This window comes from Propithecus coquereli, unplaced genomic scaffold (genome assembly GCF_000956105.1).
Source record: "Propithecus coquereli isolate 6110/MARCELLA unplaced genomic scaffold, Pcoq_1.0 Scaffold206, whole genome shotgun sequence".
Lineage (NCBI taxonomy): Eukaryota > Metazoa > Chordata > Mammalia > Primates > Indriidae > Propithecus > Propithecus coquereli.
The window spans coordinates 1,468,825-1,486,905 of record NW_012145634.1 but is presented as its reverse complement, the minus strand read 5'-3'; the positions used below and the strand labels follow the sequence as shown (position 1 = coordinate 1,486,905).

Sequence of the window (18,081 nt, the reverse complement as noted above, 5' to 3'; positions counted from 1 at the left end):
CTCTCTGCTCCGCCAAGAGAGAAGGCGAGCAACTTACTGCTTTGGGGGCCACATATGATCCTGACAGGGTGCCCACACCGCTGGTCAGGTCAAAGAGGTCACTCAGGCCACTGCCGATGGGTGCTCCTAGGCTGGCTGGTACTGCTGCTGCTGGGGGTGCCGCAAAGTTGGGGCCCCCAATCTGGAAAGGAAGGGAAAGGGTCAGAGGCAGGCATCAGAGGCCCGGGATGAGCAGAGCCACCTGGCTCTTCAGAAAACAGTGGGGGACAGGGGTGGGACAGCCTCCACATCAACTGTGAGTTGTAGAAAGGAGATAGTGAGGTGAGGGGAAGGCAGGCTGAGCCCTCCTGTGTACTGCAAACCTTGAGCCTTAGGGAGTGACCTCTGGGAAAGGGCTAGGGATACTCCTGAACTAACATTCAGCCTGTGGATAAAATGGGGACCTAAGACATGCTGCTAGGTGGGGACGTGCTAGCAGATGAGAACTTTCCATCCAGAATGTCAGGGAGGGCCCTTGGGGACTGAAGAGGGCCAGCAATCCTCAGGATGACAAGGCAACGTGTCATGGAGTGCTGAGGACAAGGCGAGGAATTCATGGATATGGGGGACCAGGGGCAGCTGGATGCCAGGTGGTCAAAGCAGAGGCTGCCAAGACACTGGACCAAGGGCCGGGGCTCAGCAGGGAGGGACTGCTTTGACTTCATCTGCCTCACGGGACGCTGGGCCAGTGATCTTGGGAGGGGCAGGCACAAGAAGGTTTGGCGACACGGGGTTGAACCGTACCCCTTCAGGCTCATCCCCCATCTCCAAGCAGAAGCAGGCAGGGTGAAGAGAACAGGCAGCAACATGCAGAGAGAAAGCCAGGAAAGAAGGCACAGAGAGAGACAAGAGAGAGAAAGGGAAAGGGAAATGATTAGTCAACCGCTGCTCCACCCGCACAAAGTCTGGTATAAGGCTGTGCCTCAGCCTGCGAGAAGCCCAGACCCCCGTCTCTGTGAAAGGCACTACCCGTCCCACCCCCCGGTTTCACCGCACCACCCTCACATCCTGCGTGACTACCACGACTCTTCCTATGCTTGCCCTAGTGGCACTGATCGCCCGTCTCCTGCCCCCATGCTAGAACTTTGGGGACCAGCTGCCCCTTCCACCTGGCCCTACCAGCTACCGGACGAAGCCCCAGGGCAGTACCCAGGCCAGTCTCACCACTCCCCTCTCTGCAGGGCAGGAGGTAAGTTCTGTCCCTGACCCTCCATGGACCTTTCTCAGATAGGCCTGGCTGGGCTGCTGTCCCCGACTGGTGCAGCATGCAGGTAAGTGGACACAGGTCTGGTTCCTCAAGGCCAGAACATCTAGCCTCGCCAGGCAAAGACGACTGTGGAGCCGGAATCAGAGGAAAGGGCTGGGATTGGCCCTCCACTGCCCCAGGTCTCCTGGCACTCAAAGATCCAACAAGGGGGTTGAATCTTGTCTGTGCCACTCAGTAGCTGTGCTGTCTTGCAGGGAAGGTTGTCTGATCTCTCTAAGCCTCAGTTTGTCATCTATAAGTAGGCAGCTTCAAAACCACCTTTGAGGGCAGATGGTAAGGACTCAACATAGTGTACCTGTGGCACTTGGCTGGTGTCTGGCACAAAGGGGGCATTCAGTGATGGCTCCTTTGAAGATCATTACCAACATCGCCCAGAAGGGGCCCAGGACATACCAAGCTGTCAAGGCCACCGCCAAGAAGGTCCACAGCTCCCATCTGCACTGACGTGGTGGCCAGGGGCGGACCGCTCACCGGGGGACCGAGGTCCAGGTTGAGAAGGTCACCCAGCAGGTCACCCTGGGCGGGGATGACATCTGGCTGCTCGCCAGGGGGCGCTCCGGCAGGGGCTGTCTCAGGGCTCTCTGTGCTCTCACTCCTGCCAGGACACGGAGGGGAAAGGGTCAGTAGGGTGGGGATGTCAGGATGTCTCAGAGCGGTCAGAGCGACCTCAGGCTCCAGGATCCTCCCCCAGGCCAGCACTGGGTCTCTTCATAGTCCCAGAGGGGGCCATCTACACGACCCCACTCCCTCTCCATTCCCATGTCTGATCCATCGTTTAGGCTCCACAGGGATGAGTGACGGAAAAGGGCCCATGCTAAGAGAAAACTGGATGCCAGTCCCCAGGGGATTATGCCACCAGGCCAAACCAGCCACCTGGGAGTGGCAGAGGACGAGGCAAGAATGGGGCTCTGAAATGAGACAGAAGCGAGCCTGAGCCCCAGCCCTGCTAGCTGTGGGATCATGGAACAGTCACTCCAACTCTCCATGCCTATTGTCCCCATCTGTCAAATGGGGACATTTTCTCTCAGAGCTGCTGTAAGGATCAAATGAAGTCACCTAGGGAACATCTTGTGTGCGGTAAGCATTTGATAAAACGTTGCTAGAATCATAGTTTCCCTTAGACTCAGACCTTGCCAGGGGACATCACACCAGGCCTGAGCGGGAAGCAGGGGCAGAGACTCAGGCCCAGGCCAATTTCACTCACGAGGCAGTGCGGGGTGGCAGGCTCTTGTGCACAACGCCCCGGCCCCCCTCCACAAAGGCGCTGGGTGGCTTATGGTAGACAGAGGCCAGTGTTCCAATGTAGCAGATGAGCTCGTCTAGCAGCGTGGGCTCGATGAGGTCCGTCTCTTCCGAGATGAGTGGCTTCTCAGCCAACACCACCTCCTTGGCTGCCACTGGGTCTGTGGAGAGCAGGCGCCAGTAGATGTAGCCACGATCCCGCAGGTCTGGGTTATCTGAGTCCTGGAGGTGGGGTGGGGCAGTGATGAGAAACACACGAAACTTGGAGCAGAACAACCGGGTGAAGACGAAGAGAGGAGACCCTCCCACAGCCCCATCACCTAGGTGTGGTCATAAGGCTGGCTGATGACAGCAATGCTCACTCCATAAGCCTGTCCCTAGACCACTTAAATGGACATGTCCCAGTACCGGGGCTCATTTCCCATGGTGTTCTACCCTAGGCTTGCTCAGGCAGGCCACGCCCGCTCCTGTCTCCATTCCTGACCACCCTCAATGGCCCACCCTCCCTGTTCATGCAAACCCTCTGGTTCCCACAAACCTCCCTCCTCCTCTCTCACCTAGTTTGTCTAAACTTTACCACTAACCCCACTCCATTTTTATTTGTGTGACTCCGAACTCCCTGAAGGCAGGGAACTTCAGTTACTCTGGGGCCAAACCCCCAAAGATGCCAGTCTTAGGGTTGGGACTGGCTTCCATGTCTGGATCCTTGGACCAAAGCTCCCCCTACTGGAGTGAGGGCTGTGCCAGGCACAGCGGAGAGGCTCAAGCACCCACCTGAGTGGCCAAACTGAGGACCTGCTGCACAAGCTCCTGGGTCTCAGTTGGCTTCTTCAGAAAGAGTTTCACGATGGCTGTCAGCAGCTGCAGCTGGACCTGCAGGGAGACAGACAGGTGCCGAGGAGGAAGAGTGTTGGCTTCACATGGGGATAGTGGGAAACCAAATGAGGGCTTGAAGAGGAAAAGGGTGTTCAAACTCCCTCGAAGCCAAGAATAGCTCTTCTAGGTTTGGGGTTGGCCATGGCACACACGATAAAGCCAGCAGTGGGTGTTGGTGCTGCTGGGCGGCCCAGCCCTTGGCGTTACTTACGCAGGAAGGACCAAACCCAGGCAGGCTGGGGGCTGCTGCCCAGCGCTAGGGTCCTAGAAACCTGTCAGAGCTCTAAGTCCCATAGCACCATGAGGAGCTCCCATGTTCCTGCTTCTTAAAGGGACCATCTGTTGACGAGTGACAATGCCATCAAGGCCCTGGGGGCCAAGCCAGCATGGCCCACGGAGCCAGCTTACCATCTAGGAGCTATACTTCTACCAGATGGGGGGAACCACCCCTGCCTGGCCTTCCGCAGGCCCCCCTGTTCACCTGGACACGCCTCCTCCGCCCTCAGCCTGGCCAACACTTCCTCACCCTCAGCTCTTGTGCCGACCTCCTACTTAGCCCCCCATACTTCTGCAGCCTCCTCCACCATCCTCATCGGCACCCCCAGCTGCTGGCTGTGCTGTGGCAGTGGCTCCCCGTGGGCAGGGACTATGTCTGCCTTGCTCACTGCTGTCTCACTAGTTACTGCTCAGTCTAGTGCCTGGTGCGTAGTAGGCCCTTAAGAAGTGCTTGCTCACTGAAAAAACATCCACATAAAAACAATTTTTTGCACACAGTCTTTCCTTAGCCACAATCTCATTTTTGCCAGTCCTAGGACAAGAGGACAGCCTAAGGCTCCAGAGCCAGGGCAGCGCCAGGAGCCCACGGGCTGTGCCAGGGACAGGCCTGTAGCAGGGGGATGGGGGTGGGTGTGTGCAGGAAGCTCAGCAGTGGCGGTGTTGGCAGCATCTCCTGGGCCTGTCCAACAGGAGGGCTCTTGTGCAGGGCAGGCTGACAGTGGGAGGCAGAGTGGAGGGGAGGTGGTCTGTTTCTGCCATTAATGGATCCTGAGTCTTTGCAATTTGGCTACGTGTGGGCCAGTGGCAGAGGAGCAGTGGACTGGCTGTTTCTAAGGCAGGAGGCAACCCAGGATCTGGCTTCCAATCCTGGTTCCAGCCCCTGGCTGGGCAGCTATGGGAAGCCATTTACTCCTGATCTGTGAAAGAGAGGTGTGGCCCACTTCAGGCTTTCAAAATGGCAACTTATGGCTGCTTGCTTGGAGCTAGAGTCAGATCACATCTCATTTGAACTCTGGCCCTGTCACTTCTCAGGTGGGTGATCCTCGACAAATCATTTAACTTCTCTGAGTCAGTTTCCTTGTCTATAAAATGGGGATAACACCTCACAGGGTTAACGGGAGGAGTCAAGGAGACAACAAATGTGAAAAAGCTATTGCGTATTCTGCTCACTGCACAACAGCTGTCATCCCGGCAGTCGTCACCACCACCACCATCACACAGGGACTCTCCCCTCCCCAGTCAGTGGGCTGCCTGGAATTATTCATCACCCTCAGATCTGCCGTGCTTCCCGGAGGTACACCTTGTGCTCCTGCCAGAGGGTGTTCTGGCCAGGAGCCCAGGGCCCTGGCTCAGTAACCTGCCCAGCTCCCCCAACACACTGATGCCCCGTTGTTCTGCATATACAGGGCAGCTCTCATGCAATGACGCCGCCATACTGCCATCCAGACAGGATGGGACGGCAAGACAGGGGCAAGATGTGGACTGGGCTGAGGCACCACCCTGGCAAGACTTTCTGAGCTCCCTGTCCATGGCTAGAGAGGCCTAGGAGCTAGGATGAGGAGGTTCCAAGAGACGATTAAAATGAGTTCCAAATTGTCAAACACTAAACAAGTACTCTTAAAATAAACTACTCAATTAAAACACCACCACCACCACCCAGCTATTGTTTACTGAGCTCTGGAGTGGGCACTTTACATAGTCTTTGCAGTAACCCTGTACTAGAGACAAGGAAACAGGTTTGGCAAGTTTAAGTAACAAGCTTCAGGCCACAAAATGGGAGGAGCCTGGATTCTAAGCTTTTTTTTTTTTTTTCCCATGACACCAAGCTCCTGGCTCAGTTCTCCCTGTCCAGCTTCTCTCATCCCAGCTCTTTTGCAGGTTTAGCTGAACGGGAAGAGGCTGCAAAAGATGGACCGTAATATATGGGCAGAAACACACCCCTACAGGACGTTCTCACAGTAACCCCCAGCAGGACTTGATTGCAGGGGCAGATGCCATCACAGACTGGACTTTGCTTCTCAGAGACAAGAGAGAAGAGGCCAGCCTGGAGGCAGGTACAGTGGGAGAGGGTGACGGTGGGAATTATTACTATGATATTGTGATGGACATCTGCTCTGTTGTTTTTGCTCACCCAGCATCTACTCTGTCTTCTGGGAACAGAATGTTGGCTTTGCTCCAGAGACTTGCCCTTCTCTGTCCCTTTCAATCCACACAGGCTGGGATCAGCGCCTGGGAGACCTGGCCAATCAGAGTCACAGTGACTGGCTCAGGATAATGCAGATAGTCCTGGGACTTTTGCTGGAACTACTAAGGGAAAGACTCTTTCCATGGGGGTTGTGAAGCTATAAGGATGTAGCCTGGAACTGTTCAGCCCTTTAGCCCCCACTCTTGGGAGCCTACCCAAGGCAGAAGCCATCACAGGGTTACAGAGACAGCCCCAATGACACCCTCAGCCAGGAGTGCTGGAAGAGGGCATGCTGCCTGGACTTGCCAGCTACACAAACCCCTTTTTGGCCAGTTTGCTTTTCAGTACTTTTTTTTTTTTTTAAAGAGACAGGGTCTCACTATGTCGTCCAAGCTGGACTTGAACTCCTGGGCTCAAGGGATCCTCTTGCCTCAGACCCGCTGGGATTACAAGTGTGTGCCACCACAGGCTTGCTTGCTTTTGAAGCTAATTTTGATCCAAACCAATACTGCCAAGAAGGAGTGTTTATTATGGGCTGGGTGTGTATTGAGGACATTACACAAAGCATCTCAGCATTACACTGCAACAGGATGAAGGAAAGTCTTAATGATTTTCATTTTATAAATAAGAAAACTGAAGTTCAGAGAGGTGAAGGGATAAGCATAAAGTCACCAAGCCAGGAAGAGGCAGAAGAGGGGTGTAGAATCTGGGATCTCCCATTCCAAGGCCCACACTCAGATCCACTGTGGTTACACTGCCCCAGTTGGGCAGCTCAGACTTCTGTGCTCACAGACTGACAGTTCCCAGAGAAAAGAGAATACAAGTGACAAGATGCTCAACCTCATTCATAATAGAAATGCAAACAAAACCCCCTGCTATCTCTTAGCTTGGCAAAAACAAAGTGTGAAGATGCACTAGGCTGGCGAGGGGGCAAGGGCAACCTACCATCTGAGCTAGGAGTGCCAGACAGCACAACGTCTACACCTAGGGAAATCCGGCAACAGCTACCAAACTCTCCAAGGCACATGCTTTCATCTAAGCATTCTGCTGCTAAGAATTTATCCCCCAGATATACTTGCAGATGTGTGTTAAACAGGTTATTCATAGCAGTACTGTTTAAAAGAGCACAAGACTGGACACGTAAACATCCATCAGCAGAGACTTGTTAAATAAAGCATAAAATTAATAACGACATGACCTTCAGATATATTTGTAAGGGAAAAAGGAAAGGTGCTGAACAATGTGAATTTGCATAGTATGCTATCAGGAGTGCTTAAAATAAGTAAGAGAAAAAGACATATTATATATACAGTTGACCCTCATTATTTGTGGAGTCCATGTTTGTCAACCTGCCTACTTGCTAAAATTTACTTGTAGCCCCCAAATCAATAGTTTGGGCTTCTGTGGTCATTTGCAGACATGCGCAGAGTGGGGAAAACCACGAGTCACCCGATACACACGTTCCCAGCTGAGGTTGAACAAGGCAGTGCTCTCTCTGCCTTCTTGTTTCACTTCTCGTACTGTGAATGAGTGTCCTTTCTGTGGTCTATTTGGTGTCATGTTTTTCACATTTTTGAGCTTTTTCTTGGTGATTTCCTCGTTTAAAATAGTCCCAAAGTACAGTGTTGAAGTACTGTCTAATGTTCCTAAGCATAAGAAGGTTGTGATGTGCCTTATGAAGAAAATACATGTGCTAGATAAACTTCATTCAGGCACGAGTTATAGTCCTGTCAGCCATTAGTCTGATGTTAACAAATCAGCAATATATATTAAATAAGGCGTCTTTAAGCCAAAACACACATAAAACAAGGTTATATATTGATTGGTTGACAAAAATGTGTGCCCAGATGCTCATAGAAACATAACTTGGTATTTCTCCTAGAAGCAATGGTATTAGAAGTACTGATACTTGCTAATTCAGCATTTGCAGTGCCTATGGGACAAAAGTACCATGAATAATGACAATTGAAGTACCATGAATAATGAGAATTGACTGCATATGTGTATGTATGTTTGTATGTACGTATGAATATGTGTATGTGTGTGTGTGTATCTGTTGGTGTATTCCTAACTGATCTTTGGAAGTCTCCCCGAGAAAACACTGGTGACCTCTCGGAGGAGAACTGGTGGCTGGAAAAGTCCGAGGAGGGAGACTTTTCTCTATACGTCCTTTTGTATCTTTTCAATTTTGAACCGAGTCAGCGTACTACCTGTTGGAATGTAAATACGAAATTAAAACAAAACCAGAAACTTCTGCCTGTCTTCCATGCACACCACCACAGACTGTCCCACACGTCCCCTTGAGGTGCTGCAGCGGAGGAGGGAAAGGGGCCATGACTGTCACCCATGCATCAGTCACCTGTCTGTCCTAAATGCAGTATTAGGAGGGGAGGGTTCCAGGGCAGGATGGGCCACAGAGGGGTCGAGCTGCCAGTCATGACTGAAGCCCTGGCCTGAGTCGGCTCACCTGGGTGCTCTCGTCATGGAAGCCCTCGAGGAAGCTCTCCAGCAGCTCGTCGGCATTGTCGATCCGCTCAGCGTACTCGCCCACGATCCAGATCATGGCAGCACGGGCCTCGGGCTCATCCAGGGAGTCCAGGTTCTCACACAGCGTGGCAATCACACTCTCATACCTGGGAGACCAGGCACAGCCGGCACGTGAGCACCAAAGGAGTCCAGGCAACCCAGCAGGGGCCAGCAGAGATGGGCAGCTGTCCCGCAAGACCCGAGAGGTGTGAATAAAGGGGATTTGAGTTTTATCTGTTATACTTTAGCTCTTATTTTGGCCCAGGGAGCAGAGAAGAGGCCGCTCAGGGGAAATAAGAAAAAAACGAAGAGTTTCTTTTGAGAATGCTGTCTGTGGCAGAGAAGTAAGAAAGAGAGAAGAAGCCCCTTCCTTTTCCTCCCCACCATCCTTGTCCCCAAACAGAGTGGGATCGCCCTCTCCCTGGGAAGGGTGGGCACGTACTTGTTGGGGTACTTGCGGAAGATGTCCTTAATGACCACAATGGCTTCCTGCACCACATAGTTGACCTTGGTCTGGATGAGATCGAGCAGCGTGCTCACACAACGCTCTGCAGATTGCTGTGTGGGAGGAGGAGGAGAGTATGGGCAAGGTCCCTGTACCCTGTCTCCAACAGAGCCTCTGATGACCACACCTTGGCCAGGGGCTCTTCACCCACCTTCCTTGTCACAGCAGGGGAACAGGAGAACCTGCTCTCCAGGTAACAGGGGGGAGAACTAGTGCCAAATGATGGCCCTGGGATGGCAGGGATACAGGGAGACAGAATGGACTGAGGAGAAGCCAACTCTGAGGAGGCAGAGTTCCTGAGAGCAGGGAGGGTCCTTGGAGCTCCTCCAGGGCAAGTGGGGGCACAGTGACTACACTCCAGCCTTATCCCGCCACCTTTGTTTGTTTCATAAAATGGGCTCTTGTGAAAAAAAAAAAACACTCACACAGTCTCTGCTTGGACCAGCTCTTCCACCTTTATTCCCACACACTGTGCTAATGGCCTGGTGGAGGAAATTTCTCAGGATGGCCAGACCATCACAGGTGCCAAGGGTCTGGGCTGCAGGTGACCCAGGATCCTGTCTCAGGATCCTCTAGCCACCAGTGGACTCATTTAAGGTGAATCTGGCTCAGTGGTTAAGGAAAATCTCCACAAGCAGAGAACGAGAGGGGATGAAATGCCAGGATACATGGGTCTGCAGTGGCCCTGGGGAGCTTGGACAGAAAGGCACATGGGCAGCTCAAGTTCAACAGGCAGAGCCCCTGCCCCTGCTCTGTGAAGTGAAAGCTAAGTCTACCAGGGCTACCACCAGCTGATGGCTGCCCTAGCATCTTAGCTAATGCTGTAGGTAAACCAGGATTATGATGGATTAATTTAATCTGCAGCAACCTGAAGACCTAAAGGAGACTACAGAGTGAAAAGGAGCCCAACCAGATCTGCACAATGGGTGCCTTGGAGGTTCTAGTGCTCACACTCAGGAACTCCTGGACCACAAGCAGCTGGTAGATTCTGTTAGAGTCAGACTGGTTTCCTGGTTTTGGCTCCCTTCCCCTCCCTGGCCAAGGACAGAGTCCCAGAGCCTCACCTCCACCTTGATGGCACAGCGGCCAATGGCGCGCACAGCCTTCCGAACAAAGTCCACGTCCACTTCTGTCGCGTATTCTTTCAGCTCTGCCAACACCTGGGCCCAAACAGAGAAGATGGGGTTCAAGGGCATCTGATGGGGCCATCTCTTGGAACACCCCTGGAAAGTGGGTATACATAGATCCCTAGAAAGATGGGATTCTGCCTCCTGCTCAAGGTAGAAGGCCCGCGGGAGGGAGAGAGCTCTGAGATGCCCAAAAAGGAAAGCAAGGTTGGACAACCCTTGTTTTAGGTTGATCTAGCTAACACATTCCACTATCACTTTTTAATGGATAGTAATAATAGAACATTCTTTACTTTTTTCTGTAGCCCTACCTCCCCACCTGAGAACATTCTTTAGTAACAAAAACATCGGTTTTTTTACTTGCTTACAAAGCCCCATGCTAAACACTCTTCAACAAACAAAGTGTTAATGGTGACACCACAGCTCGTTGGTGGCACAGCTGCCCGTGCCCTGACCATCACTCTGCTGACCTGGGCGATGTTGGCCTGGGAGGCCAGGCGGATCATGATGTCTAGTTTCTCCAGCTTCACGTAGATGGGGTCGTTATACTTCACGAAGAAGACCTTCATCTCATGCTTCAGGATCTCAGGCCTGGTGGTGGGGCAGGATGCCCGGAGAGCAAAAAGCAAGGCTTAAGCCCTATGCGAAAACCCCTCCACGTTTGCTGGGACATTTCTAGGGTCTGAGGTGGAGTCTGATGTCCGTGAAGGCAGCGTCACTGCCCTGGCGGCAAGCTCCTGGGCACTGGGCCGCTGACCAGCCTGAGCAAGGTTCTGACTGGTTACTGCCTGTCTGACCACATCACAGGAAGGGAAGAGGAAGCACAGCAAGAGAAGGTCCCATCTGAGAGGCAGCAGGCACCATGTGACAGGCTTGGGACTCAGACAGACCTCGGTCCCAATCCTAGCTTATGACCCCAGGCCTTTGTTTCCTCACCCATGGAATGGGAATGACATTGTGCAGAAAAGTATTGTCACTACAGGCCTTAGTCTGCTAGTCATAGAAAAGCCTAGCATGTGGAACTCGAATTTCAGGAGTGTTCTCTATTCCCTAAATGACGAAAGTGGTTAACTGTGCCTAGACTATTTGTACAAACACTTAGGTTTATGTTAAACACCTGCTTTCCTTCTGAGAGTCCGGAATTTTGGTAGGTACCGCCAACAAAAACCTTGGAGGCTCAGTCTCAAATAGGCTTCCCTGGGCAGAAACATTACACACGTTGCTGCATTTCATTGCTGGGGGAGGAGAGTGCTTTGTGCAACACCCCCATGGGCGGAAGGGAGCATGAGGAAGTCTCTTATGGATTCCCACCTTGTATCCTGACTGCATTGCTCTGATGAATCTAAGCTGTGAGTACAACTATACACTGAGCCCCATGAATCCTACTAATGAATCTCTGAATGTGGGGGTGGTCTTGTGGACCCCGACACAGACACCTACATAACAGGCCTGTTTGTGAGAGTTAGACATGAAGCATCCAGCATGATTGATGCCCACCTCAGAGAAGGCACTTGCTAGGCTGGAACTGTCACCAGCGGAGCACTGTCACGCGCATCACTGCTCCTCCCTCAAAGGCAACTCCCTTTTGCCTGCAACTGACACCACCCACCGCATTCTTCTTAGACAAGGAAACTTCAGAGAGGTTGAGAGGCTTGTACTAGGTCACACGGCTAATGCTAATAAGGATGGCAGCAAGATGAGAGCCATCACCCCCTGACTCCTACTCCTACTCCCATGCCCTTTCCAGAACAGAAAGGGGGAAAGAAAAGGAATGAGGACAGAGGGTAAAGAAGGGAGAAGACAGGGCAGAGAGACAGGAGGAACCCGGAGGCTCAGTGCTGTGAAGAGGAGGAACCGGGTACACAAGCTGTGCGGAGATCCTGGCCAAGCGAGGAGCCTTTGTCATGCCCTATGGGACAAGGGAGACCCTAAGTTGGGTAGCAGGAAGGTGATTTCTACAATCGGGACTTGGCAAAAGCTGCCCAACTACATGCCAGGACCAGGCCAGGTTGTGTCTCAGTGACATGAACAACTTAAGAGATTTACCATGTTAAATATAGCACAGGGAGCCCTTCACACTGATCTGGATCTCCGAGTCACACCTTATTAAGTCTTATTAAGGGCACTGGTGTGTAAAGACCCACACTGCAACTGGGAAGCCCGAGTTTCATCCCTTGGTTTAGACACTCAGAAAGCTTTCCCCTGTTTACCTCCCAAACCTTCACAAATGTCCCAATTCAGCCAATATCTCTGGGCCCCCCAGGGAGTACTAAGAACCAGACTGATGCTAGGACAAGGAGAGCATGCCCTCTTCCAAGAGAGAATGACTGCGAGAAGCCTTAGTCTCTGCATATCCCCACTCATAGCAACGGGCCTGAGGTAACATATGTATACTCAACAGTTAGTTGCTGCCAAGTCCTGATTGCTGAGTGAGCCGTTGGACCAACAAGGCTGGGAGAACTCAGGAGGCCAATCCCACTCCCTGGAGCTGCAGGGCTCTCTCACTCAGCTGCCTCAGAGGAAGGAGGGGATTGTTTCAGAGAACTCCTCAGACCCTGCACTGTTCAACTGTTTTTCAGCTCCAGCCTACCCTGGTACCAGACCCCTTGTTTTGGGAACAGAGACTTACTGCTGCAGTCACTCTCATGGAAGGAGGGAAACGGGCTGCATGACATTTGGAGTAACTCTGATATACTCCTCCCCCAGGCCTCATGGCTGATGCAAAGTCCAACAGTTCCTTACCATCTCAGAGTCTTCCAACCTCATGGAATTTGACTAGAGCTATGGACTCTGTCCCCAAGAAAAATGCACACAGACACACAAAATCTCACACTCCATTTCAGGAGGGCTCTATGGACTCTGAAGCCATCCAATGTCTGGGTTAAGAAGCCCCAAGCCAGCCTAACCCAGCGGGCTCCTGGTTATACTAAGCCAAGTCTTCTCAACCTTGGCACTGTTAACATCTTGGGCCTGAAAGTTCCTTGTTGAAGGGGCCGTGCTGTGCATTGCAGCAGACTGACCAACATCCTTGGCCTTACCCACTACATGCCAGTAGCATCCCCCTCTGATGTGAAAACCAAAAATATCTCCAGACATTGTCAAATGTCCCCTGGGAGTCAAAGTTGCCAGTGATTGAGAATCCACGGGTTAAACTATGCTTTAAAACTTCCTGCACGGTGACAGGTCTGTTTCCCTTGAGAGCCCCTGTTCGGAGCAGAAGAGCCTCCCCTGGGGATGTACACCACATGAGTGCATGGCGACTTCAGTACCTTTTCTGCACGATGAGGTTGATGTTGCGCAGGGCCACATACTGCAGCTCCGGCTCAGCTGACAGCAGCGTGACCAGGGGTGGGGCCAGCTTCTTGAGCAGTGTGCCATAGTAGTCCAGGTCCTTAGACAACATCTCCATGAACTTCATCAGCACCTTCACAGCAGAGAGCACCACAGCAGAGTTGGCATGGGAGAGCCTGGGGGTGACCCGCTCACAGATGCTGGGGTCCGTCCATTCCAATGGGGCACATAGGAGAGACAGACAAGGGGAAATAGCCTGTTTTTAGTTATCAAAATAGCATGTTTTCTGTAGGAGAGAGATCCAGATCCTGGTTCTGCTGCCCAGTAATTGATCCCAGGCAGGTTCAAACCACTCTGACCCTCAGTTTCCTCATCTATAAAAAGGAGATGATGCCTACTTAACAGAGTTGCCAGGGGCCTAGGTGAGATAATGCATGTAAAGAACGAGCACAGTGCCTGGCACAGTGCGGAAAGCACCCAGCAGAACCTCAGGTACCACTGATAAGTCAATGAATGGTGGCTCTGCTGCTACCCATCTCCTTGACTCGGCCAAAGTGACCAGGGTCTCCATCAGCTCCCAGGTCAGGTCCTGCCTGTGCCCACAGTGAGCAATAAGCTGGCTGCCTGAGGAAACACTACTGAATGCCAGGTTCTGGAAAGGTGGGAAGCAGCCGGCCTCCCCTGAGGTGTGTCTGAGGATGGTTTGTGGGGCAAGGCCCTAGAAAGGGGCCCACTAAGGCCTGTGACCCAGATCATGGTTGGAGGCCCCTGAGGACCAGGTCTAGGGGTCCTCAGGCTGGGCGGGCAAGCAGGGGGCGGCCTGCTCACCTCTGGGCCTCACGGTCGTCCTTGGGCGTATAGTTGGCCAGGCAGTCCAGAATGAAGATCTGACCCCACTCGGTGCACTCATTTAGGGCTGTCAGCAGCTTGTTAATGGACTGTGGGTTCAAGTCGAGCAGGTTGCTACTAGGGTGAGACTCGGCGATCTCCGACAGGGCGGCCACTGCGTTTGCAACCACCTGGTTGAGAGGGTGGAAGGGGCAGAGGCTGGAGGCATTGCTCATAGGCCAGGAGGCAGTGGGGTAATGATGCTGGCTGGCCAGAGGTCAAACATCCTGAAAGGAATATGACCCCATGGGCAGGATCTGGAGCCATAACAAGACCCACTCCAAGCGCTCACCCTGCTAACTCCTCTGAAAACTGAAGTAAAGTAAGTGTACCTGCCATCTAAAAAACAAGAAAGATCTACCTCCAAGTGTCTGGCAAGAGAAAGCACTCCCAGCAACCCCAAACACAATAGCCTCTGTCTACCAGCTACGACAGTTCATTTCATTGCTTGTCAACTGTGCTTCTCAGAGCTAGAAGATTCCTGCGGAACTCCTTGAACTTGCTGGGAACAGATGGGGCTGGAGAACAGAAGGGCTTGACAGGTGAAGCTCTGGGCCCTTAACACGTTTCCACTAGAGCAGCTGTTATACTATTATTTTGTTTAGAGACAGGGCCTCACTCTGTTGCCCAGGCTGGAGTGCAGTGGCACGATCACAGTTCTCTGCAACCTCGAACTCCAGGACTCAAGCAATCCTCTTGCCTCAGCCTCCCAAGCAGCTGGAACTACAGGCGCATGGGACCACACCTGGCTAATTTTTTTTTGTAGAGATGGGATCTTACTGTGTTGCCCAGGCTGGTCTTGAACTCCTGGCTTCAAGAACTCCTCCTGACTCAGCCTCCCAAAGTTCTGGGATTATAGGCATGAGCCACTGCATCTGGCCTAGAGCAGTTGTGTTTAAGTGTGTTTCTGCACTGTGTTCAACCTTTCCCTGTGACAAACAGTGCTCTAATGCCCATCCATGTACTGGCTGCTCAGTGCCCGTTTGTGGCAGTTGCTCAGTGTTTCTGTACAGAGGGTACAGAGTGGGGAAGGCTGGGCCCAGGGGTTTGTGTATTTCATTTTAAATAGGTCCTGATAAACTGCCCTCCAAACTGCTGCCACCACCATGATTGACTAGAGTCCCATCTAGCCACATCCTGATGTCCTGTCTCCCAGGCTATGGTACTTCAAGGGTGATCCTCTACAATCCTGCAAAAATGTGGGGAAAGGGAAAAGCATCCCACATTTGGCATTTACAGATGCTCCTGGCGAGAAGATAGCAACAATGACAGTGACCGGAAGGGGAAGGAGGGCACTAGTATTGATCGCACACCCACTGTGTGCCAGACCATGCCACGCATGTTACCCTCACAGCACTCCCGCCAGCCATGCACAATTAGATACATCTCACTGATAAAGAAAAGAGGGATTAGCCCGGCACAATGGCTCACGCCCATAATCCTAGCACTCTGGGAGGCTGAGGCAAGAGGCTCGCTTGAGGTCAGGAGTTTGAGACCAGGCTGAACAAAAGGGAGACCCTGTTTCTACTAAAAATAGAAAAAATTAGCCAGGCGTAGCAGTGTGCACCTGTAGTCCCAGCTACTCGGGAGGCTGAGGCAGGAGGATTGCTTGAGCCCAGGAGTTTGAGGTTGCTGTGAACTAGGTTCTGTCGCAAAAAACAGAGGAAAGGAAAGGAAAGGGGAAAGGAGAGGGAAGGGGAGAGGGAAGGGGAGAGGGAAGGGGAGAGGGAAGGGAAGGGAAGGGAAGGGAAGGGGAAAGGGAAGAAAAAGGGAAAGGAAAGGAAAGGAAAGGAAAGGAAAGGAAAGGAAAGGAAAGGAAAAGAAAGGAAAGAAAAGGAAAAGGAAAGGAAAAGGAAAGGGAAGGGAAGGAAAGGGAAAAGGAAAGGAAAGCAAAGGGAAAGAAAAAGGAAAAGGAAAAGGAAAGGAAAGAGGGATCTTTAAGGTTAGGCAGCTTGCAGCTTGCCCAAGTTCTCACAGCTAGTTAGAGTCCACAGAGATGGTAATCCAGGTCTAGCTCACTCCAAAGATGGTACCTGAACCACCGCAAAGCACAAGAACAAGCGGTACACCCAGCAGGGCTCTGACTTCTAGGAACCAGGGACTGCCTCGTGGAGGGACAAGCCAAGGTCTTCTCAAGCAACCCAGGAGGTGGCAGAGATGACATGGTGGGTGGCAGTGGCTTACCATGGGGTTAGAGTCTGAGATGAGGTCTTTAAGGGTGTCCAGGAAGCCCTGGTCCTCTACGAGCTGGGCGTTGATGTCATGGAGCTTGGCCACGCACACAGCGGCTGTCTTGCGCACGTATGGATCCTCATCCTTCAGGCACTTCCGGAGTGGTTCGCACAGGTACTCTGTGATCTTGTCAACGCGGATGCAGCCCATGGTCCGCACAGCCAAGGCTCGAATAAGGGGGTTAGGGTCCTCACAGTCCTGAGGGGAACCAGCCATTGGCCGGGGGCAGGGGCAGAATGAGCCATCTGTGGTTTCAAATCCTCCCTGGCCTGCAGCTCTGAGCACTGCTGGGCTGAACAACCAGACAGTTGCTGTGGGATCTCCAGCAACTGCAGCCGACAGTACCAAAAGTAAATGTCATGTAACAGGCACCTAGCATCTGCCAGATACTGTGTAGGGGCCATGCCCACTGTCTCCTCTGATCCTCACATTAGACATATAACACTGGACCCCGTTTCCCAGGCGAGGAGGCTGAGGCTCTCAGGAAGGTGGGAGCTCACCCGAAGCCACAGAGCAGAGCTGCGATTCAAACCCACAACCATCTAGCATCACAACCCTCAATCTTTCCACTGGGCCACAGAAATCCTCATTTTCCCATATCCGAGCATTGACAGAGCTAGGGGAGCTAAGGTTCTAAAGGTGTACAGAGCTACACTTTCTACAGAAAATGTAGAAAGGAGCAGCCTAGAAGGGAACACAGAAGCTCTCAGATGTTTGCTGAATACTGTCCTGGCAAAGTATGCAGGGCCATGGCCACTCCCAGGGGCATGATAGGATCAACAGGCCTTGTACCACCTCACATGGGATGAGTCAGGCAGGGTCTTTAGCACCTGACTGTCTGCAAGAGGGAGCCCTCTGCTGGAGGGAGAGGCCCTCGGGCTGGGCAGGAGGCAGTCGCCGGTCTGGAAAGGAGCTTCAGCATGTCCATCGAGGGCCACAGGGCCCCACACCAAGAGATTGAGGGGAGATGGAGCAGTGTGCACCTCATGCCCCCTTCCCACCAAGCTCCTGCTCACCTTCACAAAGGTGTTGACAGCCATAATGGCCATGTCAGGCTGACTCTTGGCATAATTCATCAAGTACAGGTACACCAGCTTCTTCAGCTCCAGGTTGTCCGTCTGCATACAGTTCACCACATCGGGGAAGAGGGCACTGAAAGGTCAAGATGGTGTCAGCATGGGGAAGGCTGAAGAAAGGAAGAGGAAGATTTTCAGGCCACTAATTAGGGAGTGGGGAATAGTAGGTAGGAGGGAAAGAGAAAGACGGACAGGACTGCCTAGTAAAAAGGGAGGGTATCAGTGATGCTATGCTATCAACAAACACCTATCAGTAGAAATGGAATCCCAAACGGTGATTTTAAAAGTAAAAAAAGTCCTCAGATTTTTTCACACAGTTCAAACATGAGCTCGGGAGCCCATCAAACCCAGAGCTGCCTCTTGCTAGCTGTATGGTATTCATCTCAAGTCTCAGTTTCCTCATTTGCTAGAAAAGTGCAACAGAAACTCACTTCACAGGACCCTTGGGATAATTATTATTATTTTATTTATTTATTTATTTATTTTTGAGACAGAGTCTCACTTTTTTGCCTGGGCTAGAGTCCCATGGCATCAGACTAGCTCACAGCAAC

The 18,081-nt window shown here is 52.2% G+C and overlaps 1 protein-coding gene across 3 annotated transcripts in view; it reads right to left on the bottom strand.

Moving 5' to 3' along the window:
• The window catches only part of AP1B1 (adaptor-related protein complex 1, beta 1 subunit), a 48,741-nt gene that overhangs the window by 9,920 nt on the left and 20,740 nt on the right, over window positions 1–18,081 (bottom strand). For all 3 annotated transcript variants that reach the window (XM_012644150.1, XM_012644152.1, XM_012644151.1), the window contains exons 4-15: window positions 17,471–17,606; window positions 16,407–16,652; window positions 14,163–14,353; window positions 13,313–13,534; window positions 10,514–10,634; window positions 9,981–10,076; window positions 8,854–8,969; window positions 8,353–8,518; window positions 3,323–3,421; window positions 2,511–2,770; window positions 1,700–1,901; window positions 38–181 (exon numbers count right to left, since the gene is read on the bottom strand). In XM_012644150.1, the coding sequence (XP_012499604.1) occupies window positions 38–181; window positions 1,700–1,901; window positions 2,511–2,770; window positions 3,323–3,421; window positions 8,353–8,518; window positions 8,854–8,969; window positions 9,981–10,076; window positions 10,514–10,634; window positions 13,313–13,534; window positions 14,163–14,353; window positions 16,407–16,652; window positions 17,471–17,606 (1,999 nt within the window). The remainder of the gene's footprint in view (window positions 1–37; window positions 182–1,699; window positions 1,902–2,510; window positions 2,771–3,322; window positions 3,422–8,352; window positions 8,519–8,853; window positions 8,970–9,980; window positions 10,077–10,513; window positions 10,635–13,312; window positions 13,535–14,162; window positions 14,354–16,406; window positions 16,653–17,470; window positions 17,607–18,081) is intronic.